Source organism: Raphanus sativus, chromosome 3 (genome assembly GCF_000801105.2).
Source record: "Raphanus sativus cultivar WK10039 chromosome 3, ASM80110v3, whole genome shotgun sequence".
In the NCBI taxonomy this organism is placed as follows: Eukaryota; Viridiplantae; Streptophyta; class Magnoliopsida; order Brassicales; family Brassicaceae; genus Raphanus; species Raphanus sativus.
Genome location: NC_079513.1, coordinates 13,985,575 through 14,003,666, shown reverse-complemented (window position 1 = coordinate 14,003,666; position 18,092 = coordinate 13,985,575). Strand labels below are relative to the sequence as shown.

At 36.7% G+C, this 18,092-nt stretch overlaps 3 protein-coding genes across 3 annotated transcripts in view; 1 reads left to right on the top strand and 2 right to left on the bottom strand.

Annotated features, from left to right (window-relative positions):
- Window positions 1-434: 434 nt before the first annotated feature.
- LOC108844260 (NADPH-dependent thioredoxin reductase 3) lies at window positions 435-3,444 on the bottom strand. The gene is made up of 10 exons (XM_018617480.2): window positions 3,247-3,444; window positions 2,958-3,165; window positions 2,773-2,878; window positions 2,123-2,388; window positions 1,558-1,837; window positions 1,344-1,451; window positions 1,161-1,247; window positions 966-1,070; window positions 743-873; window positions 435-655 (listed from the first exon to the last, which is right to left on the bottom strand). The coding sequence occupies exons 1-10, from the start codon at window positions 3,416-3,418 to the stop codon at window positions 595-597; spliced, it is 1,524 nt and encodes a 507-aa protein (XP_018472982.2). The 5' UTR covers window positions 3,419-3,444; the 3' UTR covers window positions 435-594.
- A 4,317-nt stretch (window positions 3,445-7,761) lies between these two features.
- Window positions 7,762-9,282, top strand: LOC108847340 (heat stress transcription factor B-3). The gene is made up of 2 exons (XM_018620556.2): window positions 7,762-8,180; window positions 8,851-9,282. Exons 1-2 carry the CDS (start codon window positions 7,884-7,886, stop codon window positions 9,268-9,270), a joined length of 717 nt encoding a protein of 238 aa, XP_018476058.1. The 5' UTR covers window positions 7,762-7,883; the 3' UTR covers window positions 9,271-9,282.
- A 76-nt stretch (window positions 9,283-9,358) lies between these two features.
- Window positions 9,359-18,092, bottom strand: part of LOC108847339 (ABC transporter A family member 1) — a 12,297-nt gene continuing 3,563 nt past the window's right edge. Inside the window, exons 13-41 of the mRNA XM_018620555.2 lie at window positions 18,077-18,092; window positions 17,878-17,990; window positions 17,353-17,459; window positions 17,137-17,199; window positions 16,839-16,925; window positions 16,444-16,542; window positions 16,181-16,365; window positions 15,715-15,769; window positions 15,555-15,626; window positions 14,563-15,264; window positions 13,924-14,102; window positions 13,551-13,761; window positions 13,261-13,344; window positions 13,113-13,154; window positions 12,927-13,023; window positions 12,707-12,834; window positions 12,478-12,582; window positions 12,246-12,392; window positions 11,782-12,045; window positions 11,570-11,705; window positions 11,367-11,446; window positions 11,171-11,278; window positions 10,875-11,025; window positions 10,649-10,785; window positions 10,497-10,571; window positions 10,106-10,409; window positions 9,869-10,002; window positions 9,727-9,788; window positions 9,359-9,639 (exon numbers count right to left, since the gene is read on the bottom strand). Coding sequence (XP_018476057.2) covers window positions 9,558-9,639; window positions 9,727-9,788; window positions 9,869-10,002; window positions 10,106-10,409; window positions 10,497-10,571; window positions 10,649-10,785; window positions 10,875-11,025; window positions 11,171-11,278; window positions 11,367-11,446; window positions 11,570-11,705; window positions 11,782-12,045; window positions 12,246-12,392; window positions 12,478-12,582; window positions 12,707-12,834; window positions 12,927-13,023; window positions 13,113-13,154; window positions 13,261-13,344; window positions 13,551-13,761; window positions 13,924-14,102; window positions 14,563-15,264; window positions 15,555-15,626; window positions 15,715-15,769; window positions 16,181-16,365; window positions 16,444-16,542; window positions 16,839-16,925; window positions 17,137-17,199; window positions 17,353-17,459; window positions 17,878-17,990; window positions 18,077-18,092 — 4,025 coding nt within the window. The 3' untranslated portion in view covers window positions 9,359-9,557. The remainder of the gene's footprint in view (window positions 9,640-9,726; window positions 9,789-9,868; window positions 10,003-10,105; window positions 10,410-10,496; window positions 10,572-10,648; window positions 10,786-10,874; window positions 11,026-11,170; window positions 11,279-11,366; window positions 11,447-11,569; window positions 11,706-11,781; window positions 12,046-12,245; window positions 12,393-12,477; window positions 12,583-12,706; window positions 12,835-12,926; window positions 13,024-13,112; window positions 13,155-13,260; window positions 13,345-13,550; window positions 13,762-13,923; window positions 14,103-14,562; window positions 15,265-15,554; window positions 15,627-15,714; window positions 15,770-16,180; window positions 16,366-16,443; window positions 16,543-16,838; window positions 16,926-17,136; window positions 17,200-17,352; window positions 17,460-17,877; window positions 17,991-18,076) is intronic.

The window sequence follows — 18,092 nt, the reverse complement described above, 5'->3', positions numbered from 1 at the left end:
AAAAATAGCATCACAAGAAAGAAAATGACCAAAATAAGTTTTATTGAACGATAAATATGCATTTATAAACTTTGGATTGATTAATCTAAGACTTAGAATTTAGAGTTAAGCGGTGGGGTTCTACGAATATGTTCAAAATTTTAAAAACAAAAAATAAATATTAAAATTTTCAAAACAAAAAGATGCTATTTTGGTCATTTTATTTTTTGAGTGCTATTTTTGTGATAATTTTTTTTAAAAATGCTATTTTAGAGATTTGCCCTATATATTTCCGTCAAAAAGATATTTTCGAACTCGAGAAGTAAAATTGTGTTGGATCTTGTCATCTACGTGATATGATCTCAGAGGTGCAACGATCATTCACACCACTCTCTCAGAAGTCAGACATCGATGGGGACAAAGAAGATAGTCCTGTCCGAGATAACAAAAGCAAATCGTAACAACATTCATGCGTGCAGCCTTAAGATAACGAACATTCAATTTGTTTCCATTTGAGATTCAATGGCGTTAATTCTAACGTATTAGAACGAAACAAAACTGAATCATTATACAATTCGACACCTGCCAGAAACAATCAAATTTATATGCTGATCCTCATTTATTGGCTTCGATGAGTTCCCTGTACTCTTTCTTCATCTTCACACCAGATATAGTCCTGCACACACACGTCATCTTTATCCAAACCTGATCACAATAATTCATCACAATAAATAATCCTATTAACGCAAGAACACAGCCCAACCTGAGCATTTCCTTGTTCTTGAAGAATTGCACACATGGCGTTCCCATGATCCCTGCTGCTTCAGCAATTTCTTGATCTTCCTCTATGTCAATCTCAACAAAGTGCACATCATTGTTATACTCATCGACCACCTGCAACAGCAATTAAAACGAAATGGACAGATGGTTAGAGAATCAGTCAAGGGAGTAGGATCTCTTGCAATGCTTAAGTCGGGAAGGATCACCTTGTTCAAGATTGGCTTCAGAGTCCTACAGGGACCACATGTTGGTGATGTGTATAATACACATATAACTCTTGAACTCTCATGGTATAGTTTTCTAAGAGCATACTAAAAGCAGGGAAACAAAACACAAGATGCAAGATGTGAGGCAAAGAAAATACTTGTACATAAAGAGTTACAAGGTTCATATAGATCCACCTGTCCCCTATGCTTCGTAAGAGTGACGTCGAACTTTTCTTGGACATCCCGCTGTGTGAACTCTTTTTTGGTCTCTTCAGTTTGAGGCTGTCACATGGCAGAATATGAACATTGAAAGTGTGTACGCCTTGTGAAGTATGCAAATGAATACACTTTTTTTTTGACAAAACCATTCACTCCTACCTGGTGAAATTCAACAAGAAGATTGTTACTTGTGAGGTATCTCTCGGCTGACAACGCGGCTATGCATCCTGATCCAGCAGCCGTTACAGCTTGTCTCCATTCATGATCCTAGAGTGACAAAATGGGATGGTAGCTCACACAATTATCGAACTGATATGACTTCAAAGAGTTAACAGAAAAACCGAAAGATAGCTAAAAAGTTCCAAAGCATAACCTGAACATCTCCTGCAGCAAATACACCTTCAACTGATGTATTCGATGATCCTTCGCGAACCAACACGTACCCTGAGCTGTCGAGTTCGACTTGGCCTTCTAGTAACTGACTGTTCGGCGAATGACCTATTCCATAAAACAATCCTTTTGCCTCCAGCTCGGTTTCTTCTCCAGTATCAACTCTTCTGAGTAGAAGGCCAGACATCTGTCCCTTGGTGTTGCTCAATACGTCCACCGTTTCCGTGTTGTAATGCACTGTGATGTTTGGATTGTTGTTCACTCTGAAACATTCGCCATAACCAACCTGTTAAAAAAACACTCAGGGTGTTGAAAAGACTCAACTTACATTGTGCCCCATTAGTCTACAATTCCAAAATCCAACAACGGAGACCGTTTGTTATCGAATGTTCTGATTTGGTTTTCTAACTCCACAGTCTGGCAAATTACATTTCCTAGAGTCGGACATAACACTAATAGAATTTCAATTGTTCTTCTTCAGAAGTAAAAAAAAAAAAAAGTAGAGTATGACTCATAAGCTAATAATATAATAGCCTGTAAAAGCTCACCTATCTTGCATAGCCTTGGATGCTCTTAACTGGTCTCTGCGAACAAGCAAATGAACATGACCGGCATATTTCGTGAGGTACAAAGCTTCCTCTGTCGCCGTATCTCCTCCTCCAACCACGGCGAGTACTTGCCCCTTAAACAAAGGCGAAGCGCCATCACAAATCGCACAAGCACTAATACCCCTACTCCAGAACTCTTCCTCCCGCGGTAGTCTCAGCCTCTTTGCTGTAGCTCCAGTGGCATAAATGATACTATGGCACTTGACCTACAAAATCAAACAACAATTGTAAGTATAAAACACCATAACACTGGTTGAGAGACAGAGAGATTCATCAATGTCTCACAAACTAATCCTAAGAGATTAAGTTCTTTTTTTTTAATTAACCACAGTGTCTGGATACCTAGATCAACCGACTATTCTGTGGGCCCCAGGGTTGCAATGTTAAATTATCTGGTGGCCAACGGGGATCGAACTGCGGGTTCACCGTATTGGGGTTATCCCTCAAGTGCTAAGAGATTAAGTTCATCAGAGTAAAGAAAGCATCTTGCACTACAAGAACAAATGAAATCTCCAAAGACTATCAACACTAGTCTCTACACCTACTTTGAACTGACTTGCAAAGAGTGACATGCAAAGAAAGAAGATCACCTTACGATCACTACTCTGCACAGTAAAAGGAGCTGTTTGAACACTAAGAGACTCCACATCCTCAGGATACAACTCTGCTCCCCACCGCTCAGCTTGCTTCCTCATCCTACACACAAAAAAAAATTGCCTTAGAAACTGACCAGTCAATCAACATGCTCATCTTGATCATTATCCAATTCTCTCACTTGTCCATCAAATCAGGACCAGTAATACCGTCAGGGAACCCCGGGAAATTCTCAACCTCGGTGGTCGTCATCAACTGTCCACCTGGAACTCCCCCCATCTGATACCCTTCGAAAACCACCGGCTTCAAATTGGCTCTCGCCGCGTATATAGCCGCCGTGTACCCGGCGGGACCCGAGCCTATTATCACTACGTTCTCGATCACCTCTCCTGCCAAATTAAGATCTCGATTACTTGTGAAACACTGCAAAAACCTCACTACACAATCGAAGGAGTAAGTAGTAAGATTACCTGAAGAAGAGGGAGAATCGGCGGAAGCGGAGAGGCGGAGGGAATCGGAGCGAGTTCGGGGGAGGATGAACGAGGAACCGCATCGGCGTGAAGTCGTAGTGAGAGAGAAGAGAGGAGAGAGGGCGGCGACTCGGTGAGTCGACACGGAGCCGAGTCCGATGCCTGCAGCCATTTGTTTTTGCCTTACGCGCCAAACCGTTATCTCTTTACTCTTTTAGTTAGTGCTCAGGGTTAAGAGCTTCTCAGCCGTTGGATCTAAGACATCTGTCTCTCTTTTGGTGACGCGTGTCGACGGTAGAGTTTGTGTGTTGGCGGAGGATAAGCCAATCGCAGTTTAAGTGGACGGACGCTATTAACCCTTTTTTTTATCTACTGGGCTATGAATGGGCATTGATCTTAAATATTGGGCTTTACCTTTGGAGTTGTGTGGGTTTTGTTTTGCTTTAGTATAGCTTTTTTTTTTTTTTGCTAATTGTGATCACCATGAAGTACAAAACTGTTTTCAGAGATTAATACGAACCTGAAATGGCCTCTAGCTCGAAAAGACACTTTCTCTATCGGGTTCAAAATGTTACAAAACATGACTCAAGTTCTTTTTTAGAAAACAAAAAACTTTTATCTTTAAAGTTATAAAATATCTTTTGGAGATGTTTTTTTGGTGGTTCACAGAACCGACTATAAAGAATATGTATACTTCTCTTTTGGTCACCAAATTCTAAATAGTTTTTTTTTTAAATTCTAAAATAGTTAAGAATATGTATAGATCATTCTACTATCAAACATCCAAAAATGTTTATAAATATTTCATTTGACTTCTATACCATAATTGTTTTAAGTATTAGAATGCTCCTGGATTTGTAGAAGATATGTGTGTAATGACAATGGGTAAAGTAATGGGTGTTGTCTCTTTTTGAAACTCTCCTATTCACCCTTTTTAATTTGAAAGCACATGATCTTTGTGTTCTTCAATTAGCATTCCATTTTCATTTATTTTCTTGCACGAAGTAACAAAGCTCCGATCAGCTAATTCATTTTAATCTCGTTATCTATCTTATTAGACCTCTTTTGAGCATGAATGACCTTCTCCTTGGGAACAAATACAATATAGTAAGTGGGAATAAAAATATCACAATATAACACTTCCTCACATAAACTAATACATATGTTAATAAAATCAATCCAAGACAAAGCCTAATAAATGATTCGTTTTAATCTTCAAAATTTCAAGTTTTATTATATATAAGTTATCCAACCTCCGATTTTATTTATAGAATAACATTAAATTGAAATTTACCTGAAAATGTTTGTGATCTTCAAAATGTCATCACATATCTTACAAATTTGAGAATAAAGAGCAAAAATGTTTAACAAATAGTACATTTTGTTATATTTATTTCAGTGATGAATGAGGTTGAAGTGAAAATCAAACTAAGAGTTGGTGAGGGAAGTGACACTCTTGCTAATGCCATACAAAAGTAAAGAACTTGTTTTTTCTTCTCAGTGTCGTTTCAAAAAGAAAAGGTGACACAAGCAAATAAAGAATGCTACAATGTCAAGAAAGCTAGGCTGACCAAAAAAAGCGGCCCAATTAAAGCAAAAGAGCTTTGTCTTAAGTCTAGTGCAGTGTCTATATTCCATGCACATCCATTTTTATTAGTCAACAAATTGTACTTTCGTTTAAATATTGTCTCGATGATTTGTTATGACGCTACTCCAATAAACGTTACAACTACTTTATGGTAAGAATAAAAAGTCGTTCGTGGTTGGCATCTAAGTTTTGATGGTTTGTCATCTGAATTCTGAAGTATCTCACCATCTATCTAGAAGTAAAATACGCATTTAATGTTAATTATGTTTTCTTCTAAAATGGTGAAAGCGTTTTGGATCTGAGCTCGGAAAGAGTTTGCATTTATACATATACAAGCAGTGGCGGCACTTGCGGACCCAGCCAAAAGATTCACTATGGACAATATAAATTTTGAATTAAAAATTATGATGGCAATAGAAGAGATTTTTACACTTATTCATATAATTTCAAAAAAAACAATGAAAATATTTCTTTTACAATAATTCATGTGGGGCAGCTGATCCCTCTATACCTCCACCACTCTATTCAAGTATCACACATGTTGGAGTTTTGCAATTCTTTATGGTTAAACAAATCATTTCTCCAGGACAATAATAGTTTGATCACTTTTACGTTATACTATGTCAATGTAAAACCAAAACAATAAAACATGAGTTTTTGGAATTTGTGTATGATTAAATATATATCTCTCCTCTCTTTAATCTCAGCTGCTAGAGACGTGTGGATAGTACGCCCCGGCAATGGAAGATTGTCGGCAATCCCTTCAAAGTTGAAATGCATCAGTGGTACTTTGACAAACATATAGAAATCTGAAAGTGATTCTTTTCTTTTCTTTCACTACTTTGACTAAAATCGACATTAATTAACTTACAGTATCAGTTAACCATGATGTAATGCAACAAAAGAGACTTAACTTTTTATTACATGTTTGTAAATGCAATCATGAAACTGGATTCCCTAAGTTTGTTGTACAATCTGCTAGAATGTATTCCCTAAGTTTGTGTAAGATCTGGTAAAAATACCTTTCTACTGCAATGGTGTTTTTTTTAGTTAAGATTATGTTGGAATCACATGAATTATAGAACTGAATTCAAATAATAAGTTTTTATGGGCAATTCTCTCAAATAGCATTTTTTAAAATTTTGTCACAAAAATAGCATTCAAAAAATAAAATGATCAAAATAGCATCTTTTTGTTTTGAAAATTTTAATTTTAATTTTTTATTTTTTAAAATTTGAACACATTCTTAAAACTTTACATTTTAACTCTAAACCCTAAGTCTTAGATTAATTAACCTAAATGTTACAAATACATATTTACCTTTCAATAAAACTTTTTTTGGTCATTTTCTTTTTTGTGATACTATTTTCGTGACAACAACTTGGTTTGGTGATATCCTGGTGTTTTTCTCTTTTTTTTAATTGAAAATACAAATAATTAGTTAAGGTCAGGCCAGTCTTGAGCAGATACGGATGAAACATTCGTATAGGGCCTATAATTTTGTACACTTGAAAGCTTGAATTTATACTGCTTTTTTTTGTAACAAATGTAAGAATGGGTCTTAATCTAATCTGTAACAGAATGAAAACCTTGAATATTTTTTTCCTTACTCTATATATAAAGAGTAAAAAGATAATTTCTAGGATTGATAAACTCTTGCAATTTTGAAAATTTTGTAAATTTACTTTTAATTTTTCCTAATTAAAATTTTTATTATAATTTGGGTCTATATTTTTTATTTCGTATTGGACCCGAAATATCTAAGGACCCGCACTGGTTTAGGTGCAGAAAGTAGAGAAATACAAAGCATGAAATGTCAAAAAGATAGTCATCAATTTTGAAAGAGAAAGAAAAGATAGATATCTAATACTCAATTTGTTATGAGAGTACGAGACCGAACAAAATCTTACAAAAAGGTGAAACATGAAAAAATAAATATAACATGCATGATTTGCATTCATTGTTTTTTTGGTATATTGATAGTACCACCACACCTAAAGGGGGGTCCAAAATAGTTGCTTCATATCACAAATATCCAATTTTACCAACTTGTACATATATAATATGTTGAACAAAAAAGGTATATATATATAATATGTATATTCACACGTATATCTCGTGATTCTTATCTTTTTCTGTCGTTTCATATACGTTTAATACAACACACGTTACAACTTAAATTATATATATATATATTTTTTTTTTTTTTTTGAAACTTAAATTATATTGACATAGAGATGGTTGGTAAATGCAACGACTAATGTTTTCCGGTAAATAAGAAAGGAATATTAGTTCTAAGAACCTCAATACAAATGTCATTAGTTAAACTGGATAAAAAAATGTTTTGTTTATGACATAAATTTTGAAAAAGTTTGGTAATGAAACTTGAAGAAAACAAAAGAAATTAGTGTGAAAACTCGATTGAGTCAAATTCTCCTTCTATGGTTTGTTTATTGACTATATGAATAAATATATTACAAACTTAAAACTCATATTTTATTCATAATATCTGACATTCCCTAAAATTTACTAGATTTCTTAACCTCAAAATACTCCAGCTTCAGTGTTTTCTGCCCGTGCACCCCTCATGTATTAACCTTGATAAAAAAATCTATTTTTTTGGTCATGCATGTCCGATTGTGGAATCAACAATAAATATTTTCGATGATATATTTCACATTTAGAAAGACTGAAGAATTATATAGGATTCAAACATAAAATGAATTAGTTACGACTGGAAATGCTCATATATTTTAATATAAAAATGTTGAATTATCATAATTTCCGTTAATATGATACATTCTAACAGGCTCACTCGCACCGAAAAAGACTGCCACAAAAAAAAAATTAAAACAAAAAGTATTATGCAATTCATGTGTATATAAGCTATGTTCCTTTGAAAATGGTTCAAAGCATTACTATTCTTGTCTCAACCACTTTATTAAACTAATTAACGTCTCTTTCTCCCTCGATAGAGTCGTGATACGTCTCTCTAGATGATTAAGATCTTCTCCTGATTGTTCTCTTCAAGAAATAATACTCCTCGCTTATGGAAGATGATCATTTACGGTGTAACGACAACACCAACGAGGAGGAGCGTTTGCCATTGGAGTTTATGAGCGGAAAACAAACATACACGGCGGAGTTACAGCCGCAGCAACCGCCGCCATTCTTGGTGAAGACATACAAGGTGGTTGAGGATCCGACAACGAACGAGGTTATATCTTGGAACGAAGATGGAACTGGATTCATCGTGTGGCAGCCAGCAGAGTTCGCAAGAGATCTCTTACCAACACTTTTCAAGCATTGCAACTTCTCTAGTTTCGTTCGGCAGCTCAATACTTACGTACGTGTATGCTCTTATTAGTTTTCATATTTAACACATAAGCGAAAAAACGACTTATTCTTGGCTAAGCTCAAAGTTCACAAACCAAGGAAATCATATTTTAAAATATTATCAAGTTATATTATATTTTTAAAAAAAAATAGTAATATACACGAATTTTTTTTTTTGTCAACGACACGAATCTTTTTTAAAAAGGATATTTAAACACTGTAATCAAAACACTAAACCATAAATCCTAAACTATAAGTTGTTTAAATTTTTATGTAAACGCTAAACTATTGGATAAATCATAAATTCTAAATTAAAAATACTAAACACTAAATTTTTAAAAATACTAAATCTTTAATCTTAAAAAGAGTTTAGGGATTATGATTAAGAGTTTAGTATTTTTTAGATTTAGTATTTTAGTGTTGAGTGTTTTTGATTTAGAGTTTATGATTATTATTTTTATTTATTTATTTATTTTAACTTAAAACATAATATAATTTGACAATATTATTGATTAGTGAATTTACGGGTTCACTGAGGGGTGAATCCAACAATGACTCAAAAAGAAATGCATGGAGACGTGTGTTTCATATTCGCATGATGCATTAGCACATGTGAACTGTGAGGTTCCGTACGTAAATTTGGTAACATGGTATTAACAAGTGGGTACAAAATATTGTAGGGGTTTCGGAAAGTGTCGACGACAAGATGGGAGTTTAGTAATGAGATGTTTCGAAAAGGTCAAAGAGAGCTTATGTGCAATATCCGAAGAAGGAAGAGTTGTCCACACTCGCACTCACATAACAAGTCTCATCAGGTTGTACCAACAACAACGAGGGAGAAGCAAGAAGATCATCACCTTGAGGATCAACGCTCTTCATCTACTTCCTCCTCTTCTGTATACTCTGCTTTACTCGACGAAAACAAGTGCTTGAAGAATGAAAATGAGTTCCTGAGCTCAGAACTAGGGAAGACCAAGAAGAAATGCAAACAACTTATGGAGTTGGTGGAGAGGTACAGAGGAGAAGACGAAGAAGGAGAAACCGATGATGATGACAGCGATGATCAAGGGCTTAAGTTGTTTGGAGTAAAACTGGAGTAAAAGATATGGTTTGATTGGTTTTTCTTGCCAGCTTGTTCAGATTCTTACAAGTTTGCATAAATATAGTTTTACGACATGCAAGGTCAAAGATGAAAACATAGTACTATTGATACTGTTCAAAACATAGTGCATTACAACAGTGTGTATATATATATGAACGTTAAGAACACATGTTTTTCATATATGTGCCATATATACAACTATTTTGGTGAGTGATCAGATCTCTCTTTAGTGTGTTCATGGAATGGTTTTGGGTTATACAAAAGCCGCAATAATGGTTTCACTGGTTATGAGTTAGCTGCAAAATGGTTGAATATAGTCTCAAGTGTGGACTGGCTTATGCTGTATTCAGCTATGCCCAACTGATTCCTGCCATAGCAACAAGAAAATTTATTTCCTAAGACTGATTTCTGCAGAACAATGGCGAAGAAACAGTTAAAACGAAGAATGTCTTACCGGTTTCTTTCAAGGTATCCAAAGGTATCTGCAAGTGACAATCCTCCTTCCCCAAATGGCAACTGCAACAGAATCCATGTAAAGGTTTTAAGCACAAGACTAAAAGAGTAATCTAGCAACTGCTTTTGTGTTTCACTTTTACCTGGTATTTAATGATCAATCCATTGCAGCTCTTAAATGTTGCACCTGGAAACGAAGTTTGTATGAAAGAGTCCAATGCTGAAAACTTTTCTTTGGTTAGCCACCACTCCGCAAATACTGGCAGCGGAATACCACCTGTTCAGCGCCAAACCAACAAACATTATCTTTGTGTTAGCAGTAGTAGTGATTACTGAAACAAGAAAATTTCTATAAACTTATGTGAGACATGTGTTCATACCATCTCTATAGAGCTGTTCTGATAGCTGTTCATCGAATCCAACATCTTCCTCAGGCATGGGAGGTACTAGAGTACTCACTCTCTGCTCATTACCCAGATACTTGGCAATGCTTTGTATCATTTCTGGTGACAAACTGATTTCTGATGCTGAGGCCGTATCAGGAGTTATAGAGTCAGAGACACCGATACAAACTTCGAGGTCGCCAAGTAAACTCCTAGGCTGAGAAGGAACGTTAAACAGCCACTGCTGAATCATCTGGCAAAGGTTCTCCAAGTCCACATGGCTCACTTCGTTGGGTTTGACCTATTTGCAAGACAGCCAACATCATAAGCTTTGACAAATGATCCTTCCTACCACTGAAACAAAACACCCTTGGGAACTAAAATTTACCTCTAACTCAAGGTGGTTTCCGAAGCGCGTCTTTAAGTGTTGTGGACTACCTATGCATCTCAGGCGGCCACCAACCTGTAATTTGAGGAGCATGGTTCTGTGAGCTGGATACATTTAAGGAATTAAAGTCGCAAAGAGTTCAAAGAAGATACCATGATCCCGATCCTAGTGCAAAGCGCTTGAGCTTCATTCATGCTATGAGTAGTCAGAATAACCGCTGTCTTTCCACTCCTTGTGGACAGGCGAGAAATCACATCCCACATGAATCTTTTGGCAACAGGATCCATACCTGAAGCATCGAACAAGAAACACCAAAAACTTTACAGACTAGCTAAAGAACACAGAGGAAGTCAACCAACATTTTGGTTGGCCTTATACCTGTAGATGGTTCATCAAGGATGACAATGGGAGGATCTCCAATCATTGCAATAGCAACGGATAGTTTGCGTTTGTTTCCGCCGCTAAGAGTGAACGATGGCTTGTGAGAATGCTTCAACAAGTCAAACTCGACTAACTTTTCCATAACCACCTGTTATTAGATAATACAGATCAGACAATCTCCAAATAGCAACTTCCACTATATAAAAATACCTAATAGTATGGTTGTAACTTTGAATTCATACAAGGCGTGTAAGAAAGCATCAAACGTAAAATCCAGAATAAATGCCACTTACGTTATCAATTCTATAGTCAACCACTCCTTTGATCCTTGCATAAAGTTCAAGGTGCTCCTTCACAGTCAAATATTCGAATAAAGCATCAAACTGGGGGCAGTAGCCAATCTGAGCAAGAAAGACAAAATAGTTTTCAACATTGAATGTTCATTCTATTGACTCAGTGAGATTGGTAAAGTCGATGATTTTGACATACATGCTGACGGATAGCTTTGGGACTCGCCACTATGTCTTTGCCAAAGACAAAGGCAGTTCCACTAGTTGGTGTTTCCTCTCCTGTAGAAGTAAAAATAGTGCGATGCTATTGCTTCAAATTTGCAGTTGTTTATTTAGCGGTTCAAAGTTTTCAAGATAACAACTCGGCTAATAGTTTGAAAATACCAAAGAAGCACAGCATACCAGATAACATAGACAAGGTAGTAGTCTTTCCAGCTCCATTCGTCCCTAAAAAGCCAAAACATTCTCCTGCTTGGACCGAGAAAGTCAAAGACTGTACAGCTACTTTTGGGCCGTGATGATTGGAGCCAGGATAGACCTGAAGCAGTTTTACACTAAGAAAAAAAGTGGAGAATCTCTTTTTAACATTTGGATAAAAGAGCAGGTTTCAATACCTTCCTCAGGTTTTGTAAGTAGAATATGGCGTTGTCTGTCAACCCTGAAATCACCCTGTTTCTTTCCTCTTGCACGTCTATGTCATCCTCCATATCAGCCGAAATGGCTCCAGTGGAATCCTTGAGAAGCGGCTCTGTAGAACTAGAACCAGCACCTTGCTTGAAAACTTTAAAATGCTGCCACCACTCCCCAATTGAGAAAGACATCACCTTTTGAACAGGCAAGAGCTCAAGCCCAAGCGTCAAAAGGAAGTAGAATATACTCTGACAAATATACGTTCAGTCAGATGAGAAACGCCGCAGTGATATTAAAATAACAAGCAACATAAATGCAACCACAATATTCGACGTTTACATATCAAAATTATATGAAATCATTGACACTTGTTGATGGTGATGGCTCCATTTCTCAAGTTATCAAAAGAACAACAAAAAGCAAGTTGAAGAAAAGGGAAGACTCTAACCTCCAAAGCTAGGTATGAGATGGAAGCTCCAGTGACATTCCAATCAAACACCCCATGACTGGATTTGTCTTTCATCCCCTGCCTTAGAAGAGCTAACGAAGCCAATCCATCAGAGAAGCAAAATCCTGGTGATAGTCTAAAGAAGGTCTGTAAAAGCATAATGGAAAAAGGGATCAATTCTTAGTCTGCTTTTCAAGGCTCACAGAAGTCAGGAAATCAGAAGAACCCATACCTTTAGATATGAGTTTGCATTAACTGTGGTTGGAATAAGGCCCATGACAAATGAGATAACCATTAAGATAAGACCAGAGAAGAAGTGGACCATAAGAATAACATTCTGCGATTAAAACAAAGTCATTCATCCATCAGTCAAAAATAGCCAGCAATATGAAGCAGCTACAGAGAGGGAAAGAAAAAACTAATAACGATATGGGTAACAAGCACAGAGATGTAGAAGTTGCCTGAGCCATGCTATGCTCGGTGAAGAAAAATGTAAGACAATACGTTGATGATGCAATTGCCAAACCATACTCCAAAAGCATTAGGACAGTTGGCAGAAACCGACCCATTCCGATAAACTGCTCCAGACCTAAGCAAACAAATCAACCTTTTCAGTAAAATACTACCGAAGTACAGTGAAATAGAAGTTTAAGTGCATATGGAAACGAAAGACTAACTTACCAAAAGCGTAGAAGAGGATTATTGCAAATGTTGACGGAAATAAGAAACTGACGAAATCCCATACGTATGTTGATAACCAATATGAAAGAACAGAAACCTGCAAGCCATAAAATCATGAGGCCAATATTATATGACTGGTGCTCTGCATGTTTTTGGTACTCCAGAACTCGTCAAGAGAAAATTTACCCCACTAATAAGCTGTTGGTGCTTCGCTTTCACCTCTCGCTCCTGGAAAGATACGATACTTATTGACATTCAGAGCAAAATACTGAAAAAGTAGAAGAAAGATAGCATTAAACAAAAAAGTTCAGCCAAAACTAGGTTAGATACATACCTTAACAATGGGAACTGCAAAGGAGGCCGGGATGAATGAGAATGCAATGCTTACAATAATTGCAGCTGAAAAGGCATCCAAATCCTGCATTGAAAAGAATATAAGATCAAAGCAACTTCTCCGGCTACAGACAGTTACATTGTTTCAATTTTTGGGTCCTAGTTTCTGACAATTACTTCGAGGGATCCCAATAACTTTCAACTTATCGCTCAAGCGTAACGTAAATTTCTATAAAATAATAAAATTTATACCACAAAAATGTTGAAAGTACTCATAACAGAAAGACATACATGACGCTGTAAGCGCTGACTTTTTGTTGGAGGCAAAGGATGGTTTCGTGTTTGAATTGTCATATTCTTGTTACCACTAGCAAGTCGGAGAAGCGCAGAATGCATAACATTGATGTAGATAGGACCAGCATGCTGGCAAGTACTGTTGTGTAACACGGTATATCCTACACTCCCATCTGGATGCTGACTATCCATTAAAACTGCCCCATACCTAAAGAGACACCCACGGGTAGCATTAGCCAAGTAAGTACATTGTACACTGTAACATTCTCAAAGAGGTCACCAAACAAGCGAAAACAGGGGAATTGAAAACTTGAAGGCAGAAATATCTAAAGCACATGGATTATTAAGCTTAATTTCCACACAAAGATACCTTGACTCGTATGACTGATCAAAACTAGACATCAGAAATTCGCTCATAGAAAGTAGAGTGGGGCCCAACGTGGGACCTGCTGCATCAATTGCATCAGCCAATGCCTCTTTTGGATTAGGGAACTTATATGAACTATTCCTCAAGGGCTGAATCCAGCCTCCTTCAATATATTCTGCAACCTGAATGCATCGGAGAAACAGCATTGAACACAACAAATTTTTGGTAATATGTAACTCAAATTTTTGGTAATATGTAACTCAGCCATACTGTACTGTGACCAATACCTTGCAAGCATCAAATTTAACAAGTGAATGTGTAACAGAACTACTGTTTGATCTACTACTTGTAACGAAACCTTGGGTTAAGTTGTAGACAGCTGCATCAAAGCAAACAACTCTACATATAATAACTAAAAAGTGAAACGGATTGATCGCCATGGAGACTATCTCATGCACTTTATTAATGAAAATAAGAATTTCAAGCAATCAGTTTTCTTATGAAGAGAGTAAAATGAATTGGTTTTTGAATTACCAGGATTAGTACTATTTATGTTAAGTTAATAGAACGAGTTAAAATAGATGCCACCAAATTTTATTTTTACTGGGAGAACAAGCACTCAGAAAATAGTATAGAATATACCTCTTTGGCAATTGGCTCAGATAGATCAAAAGGAATCGGACCGCCACCTCCATTGCCACTCAGAAGAGGATTAAAATACGCAGTTGTCAACGTAATGGATTTCTGATCAGGATGTGGCTTGAGCTGTAGTAAAAGAAGGCCAAAAAGTAAGAACATTGCTGGGATGATGAGCTGGAACGCCACTGTTTTGCGGTCTCTGAAAGCAGATCTTGCTCTTTTTATGAATAATGCTTTGCAATGCCGCCAAAACATTGACCTTGAGATAACGGAACAACCACAACATTGCATGCTAATGAATCCAATGAAAGTCCAAACTGCAGCAACGATTAAACTGCAAGCTTTTGCAATTGAGGTAATAACAACTCCAGCGCCCTCATTACAACTTGCTAGTAATTTGGGTTGGATAGTGCTCTTCTGAACAGACTCAATGCACACCAAAGAAGGCTCGGTATCAGGAGAAACAGATGTATCTTCCTGCTTATCCTCTATATCTAAGTTACAGCCAGCAACTCTCAAAAACACCTCCTCAAGTGTTGTGACAGATATACCATAGCTCTGAATACCAGGATAATCTGAATCCTCAATCTCATTTATCCTAGATCTGTCAACAGAACTCTTCATGCAACTCTCAATTTCTCTGAACATATTTTCAAAGCAAGGCAAGGATGCCAAAGGAAGCTTGAAAGAGATTTCGTTGCCCACCTGGAAAAATCGTAACATGTAAAGATTAGGCGAGAGATGGGCTTTAAACTTATCTAAAAGCAGTATCAAGCTGTTCTACGGGAAATATCTGCTGCCATTAACATGCTACCATATCCATTGTTTAAGAACTTAAGTCACACTTGATGGATTCTCAATCATAAAATGCTCTACTCTAGAATCTTGGAACTCCGTAAAGTATCAAAGTATGCAGCAAGGCAAAACATTTCCTTCATGAAACTTATTAGTAGCCCAGACGCTCTCAATCTCTTTAGAGAATGTAAGTAATATACCTCACTCACACAGGTTGCTGATGGAATGTGACGATGAACTATCTGTGTGGCAACAGAGACAGCTGGAGAAGTCTAAAAACATAAAGGACCCCAGTTATTTTAATATTCTAAGCAGAAAAATCTACAAAATCGACCGGAAATGAAAAGAATACAAACGAACCTTTACTAGCGTAAGAGTGTAACCAACCCCGTAGTGATGCTTCAGGAACATCGAGCTGCGTAGTCATAAAACACCAAAAACCATTGGTTAAATGTTAAACGGAGCTGTATATAAGAATTCATTGGGACAGAAAAGAAAATAATTGTTTTCATTAGAAGCACTTTCATATGTCTAATAAGATAAAATAATTTTGGGAACCTGTTGTTTACAGTTTTTGATATCTCAGTACCAACAAAACCAAATTGAAACACCTTCTACTACTTATGATCGGTATTTGAAAAATTCACGCCAATCATATCACTCATAGTAACTAACTTAAATGAAACAATCCAAAGTGTAAATGCTTGATTCAGTTTGTGTTATCAGTCTGCCTCCAACAAATGCATCATTCTTCCTACTTTGGAATAGAAAACCGGAGCAAAGGATAAGGTAGTAGAAAAAGCCAGAGTATTTAAAAACACTTAACCTGCCACAACACTTAAGAGACCCGTTAGCCATGATCCCTATCCGATCTCCAAGTTCTTCAGCTTCATCCATGGAATGGGTTGTTAGCAGTATTATTCTGCCCTTTTTAATTTTCTTAATCAATTGCCATGTAAGACGCATTGAGTAGGGATCCATTCCACTGGTTGGTTCATCCAGAATAATTACCTGAAAAATAAAGAATGTTCAATGACAACTGATCAAGAGAAACTTGCAAAATTGTATGCCTTTTCTTTTCCTTCTCACCTTACTGTTTCCTATCAATGCGATTCCAAGTGATAATTTCCTCTTCATGCCTCCGGAAAGGGCCCGCACTAGTGTACTAATTTTATCAGACAACCCCACCTGGAAAAAATATCAGTAACCAAAATCAGACAGTTGTGACCAATACCCAAAATTGGCAGGGAAGACAAATTCAGCTCTCCACCCCAAGCGGCAGCATCAAACAACAAAAGGCATTCATTTACTGTCCTCCAAAACAATGTCACGAACTCCAACTTATGCAGACTATAGTTTTATGCTTGTGCCATAACCGAACTAGCTACCAGATGCTATGGAATCGATATGCTGTAATGTGCGTGAATGTAGTTTGTTGGAGAGAAAAAAATATACATATAGCTTGTATTTCACTACATACTTACTTCCTCTGCCATATCGGCAACTGTGCTCTTTACGGAATCTTCCTTAACACCTTTAAGAACCGCAAACATCTCCAAGTGTTCTCTAACCTGCAGTAGATATAAATCATTCAGACGTTATTCCATACGAAGAACCCAAACTATCATATTTGGGTGTGAAAAACATCTAATCAGTCAGAATTCAGAAGACAGAAAGTCTTCCATAGTTTCACGTTACCATGTTGTTAAATTCGAACTGTGAGCATTGCTTCCTACACAAGAAAATAAGACCAGAAGAAATAGAAGGGATTTTTAAACTTACTGTCAGTTCTGGAAAGAGGATGTCATGCTGAGGGCAAACACCTAGTTCTTTTCGTATCTCATCCTACAGATAGAGATATAAATGACACAAAAGTCCAAATCGTAAGAAATCTGACAGATGGTATTCAAGTGACGCTATATTCTAGCACTAGAAGAAGAGCTTTTCGGTTACGCAAAAGATTTAGAGATTCAAATAAAAATAAGATAAAACATTTACCATATTTGTGACGATACTGTTTCCAAGTATCAGGGCATCTCCAGAAGTTGGAGGAAGAAGACCGACAAGCATTGATATTGTTGTGCTTTTACCAGCCCCATTATGGCCTTCAAGCAAAGGAAGCAAGATTTAACAAAAATATATCAAGCTTAGCAATATCGTTTCTCAACTTGAATATCAGTGTTTCCATCCATATATTATCAGAGATAACATATAGATTGATGATAAAGCCAGGGAACATAATATCAAAATTTGAGCATCAGTGTTATAAGAAAGCTTTTGCAACATGATAGAGAATGAATTTCCAAATTATCTTCCCTGACATGCACGAACAAAACTGGTTTTTGTTTACGAAAATGAATATTCAGGTGGAAATGCTCAACCATACAACACAGAAAGCAACCAAAACAATAAACTCAAATCTACAAATTCTGAAACATTTTGATTTGGATATGGTAGTCTACCAAGCAAATGTTAATGAGGTTAGAGGAGACGAGAATGTCTAATAAACAGGAGCAGACGTACCCAGAAGTGAAAGTATCTGGTTCTCGTACAATGTTAGTCGCAATGAATTAACTGCACAGCAATTCCCCCTTCCTGAAGCAAAGACCTTATGCAGATTTTTAATTTGTATGCACCTACAGAGCAAACATTCAATATGAATCCAACGTCCAGCTTTGAAAACAGGGATTTTTTGTTTCATCGGATGGGATATGATTTATACCGCCCATCAAGCTCTT

What these genes read in the sequence shown, in the direction of transcription:
- LOC108844260 (XM_018617480.2), bottom strand. Translation starts at nt 3,418, where the DNA reads ATGGCTGCAGGCATCGGACTCGGCTCCGTGTCGACTCACCGAGTCGCC. An exon ending in GGTCCTGATTTGATGGACAA is followed by an intron (nt 2,879 to 2,957) that starts GTGAGAGAATTG and finishes TTTTGTGTGTAG; the next exon opens with GATGAGGAAGCAAGCTGAGC. An exon ending in AAGAACAAGGAAATGCTCAG is followed by an intron (nt 656 to 742) that starts GTTGGGCTGTGT and finishes GTGTGTGTGCAG; the next exon opens with GACTATATCTGGTGTGAAGA.
- LOC108847340 (XM_018620556.2), top strand. Translation starts at nt 7,884, where the DNA reads ATGGAAGATGATCATTTACGGTGTAACGACAACACCAACGAGGAGGAG. An exon ending in TTCGGCAGCTCAATACTTAC is followed by an intron (nt 8,181 to 8,850) that starts GTACGTGTATGC and finishes AAAATATTGTAG; the next exon opens with GGGTTTCGGAAAGTGTCGAC.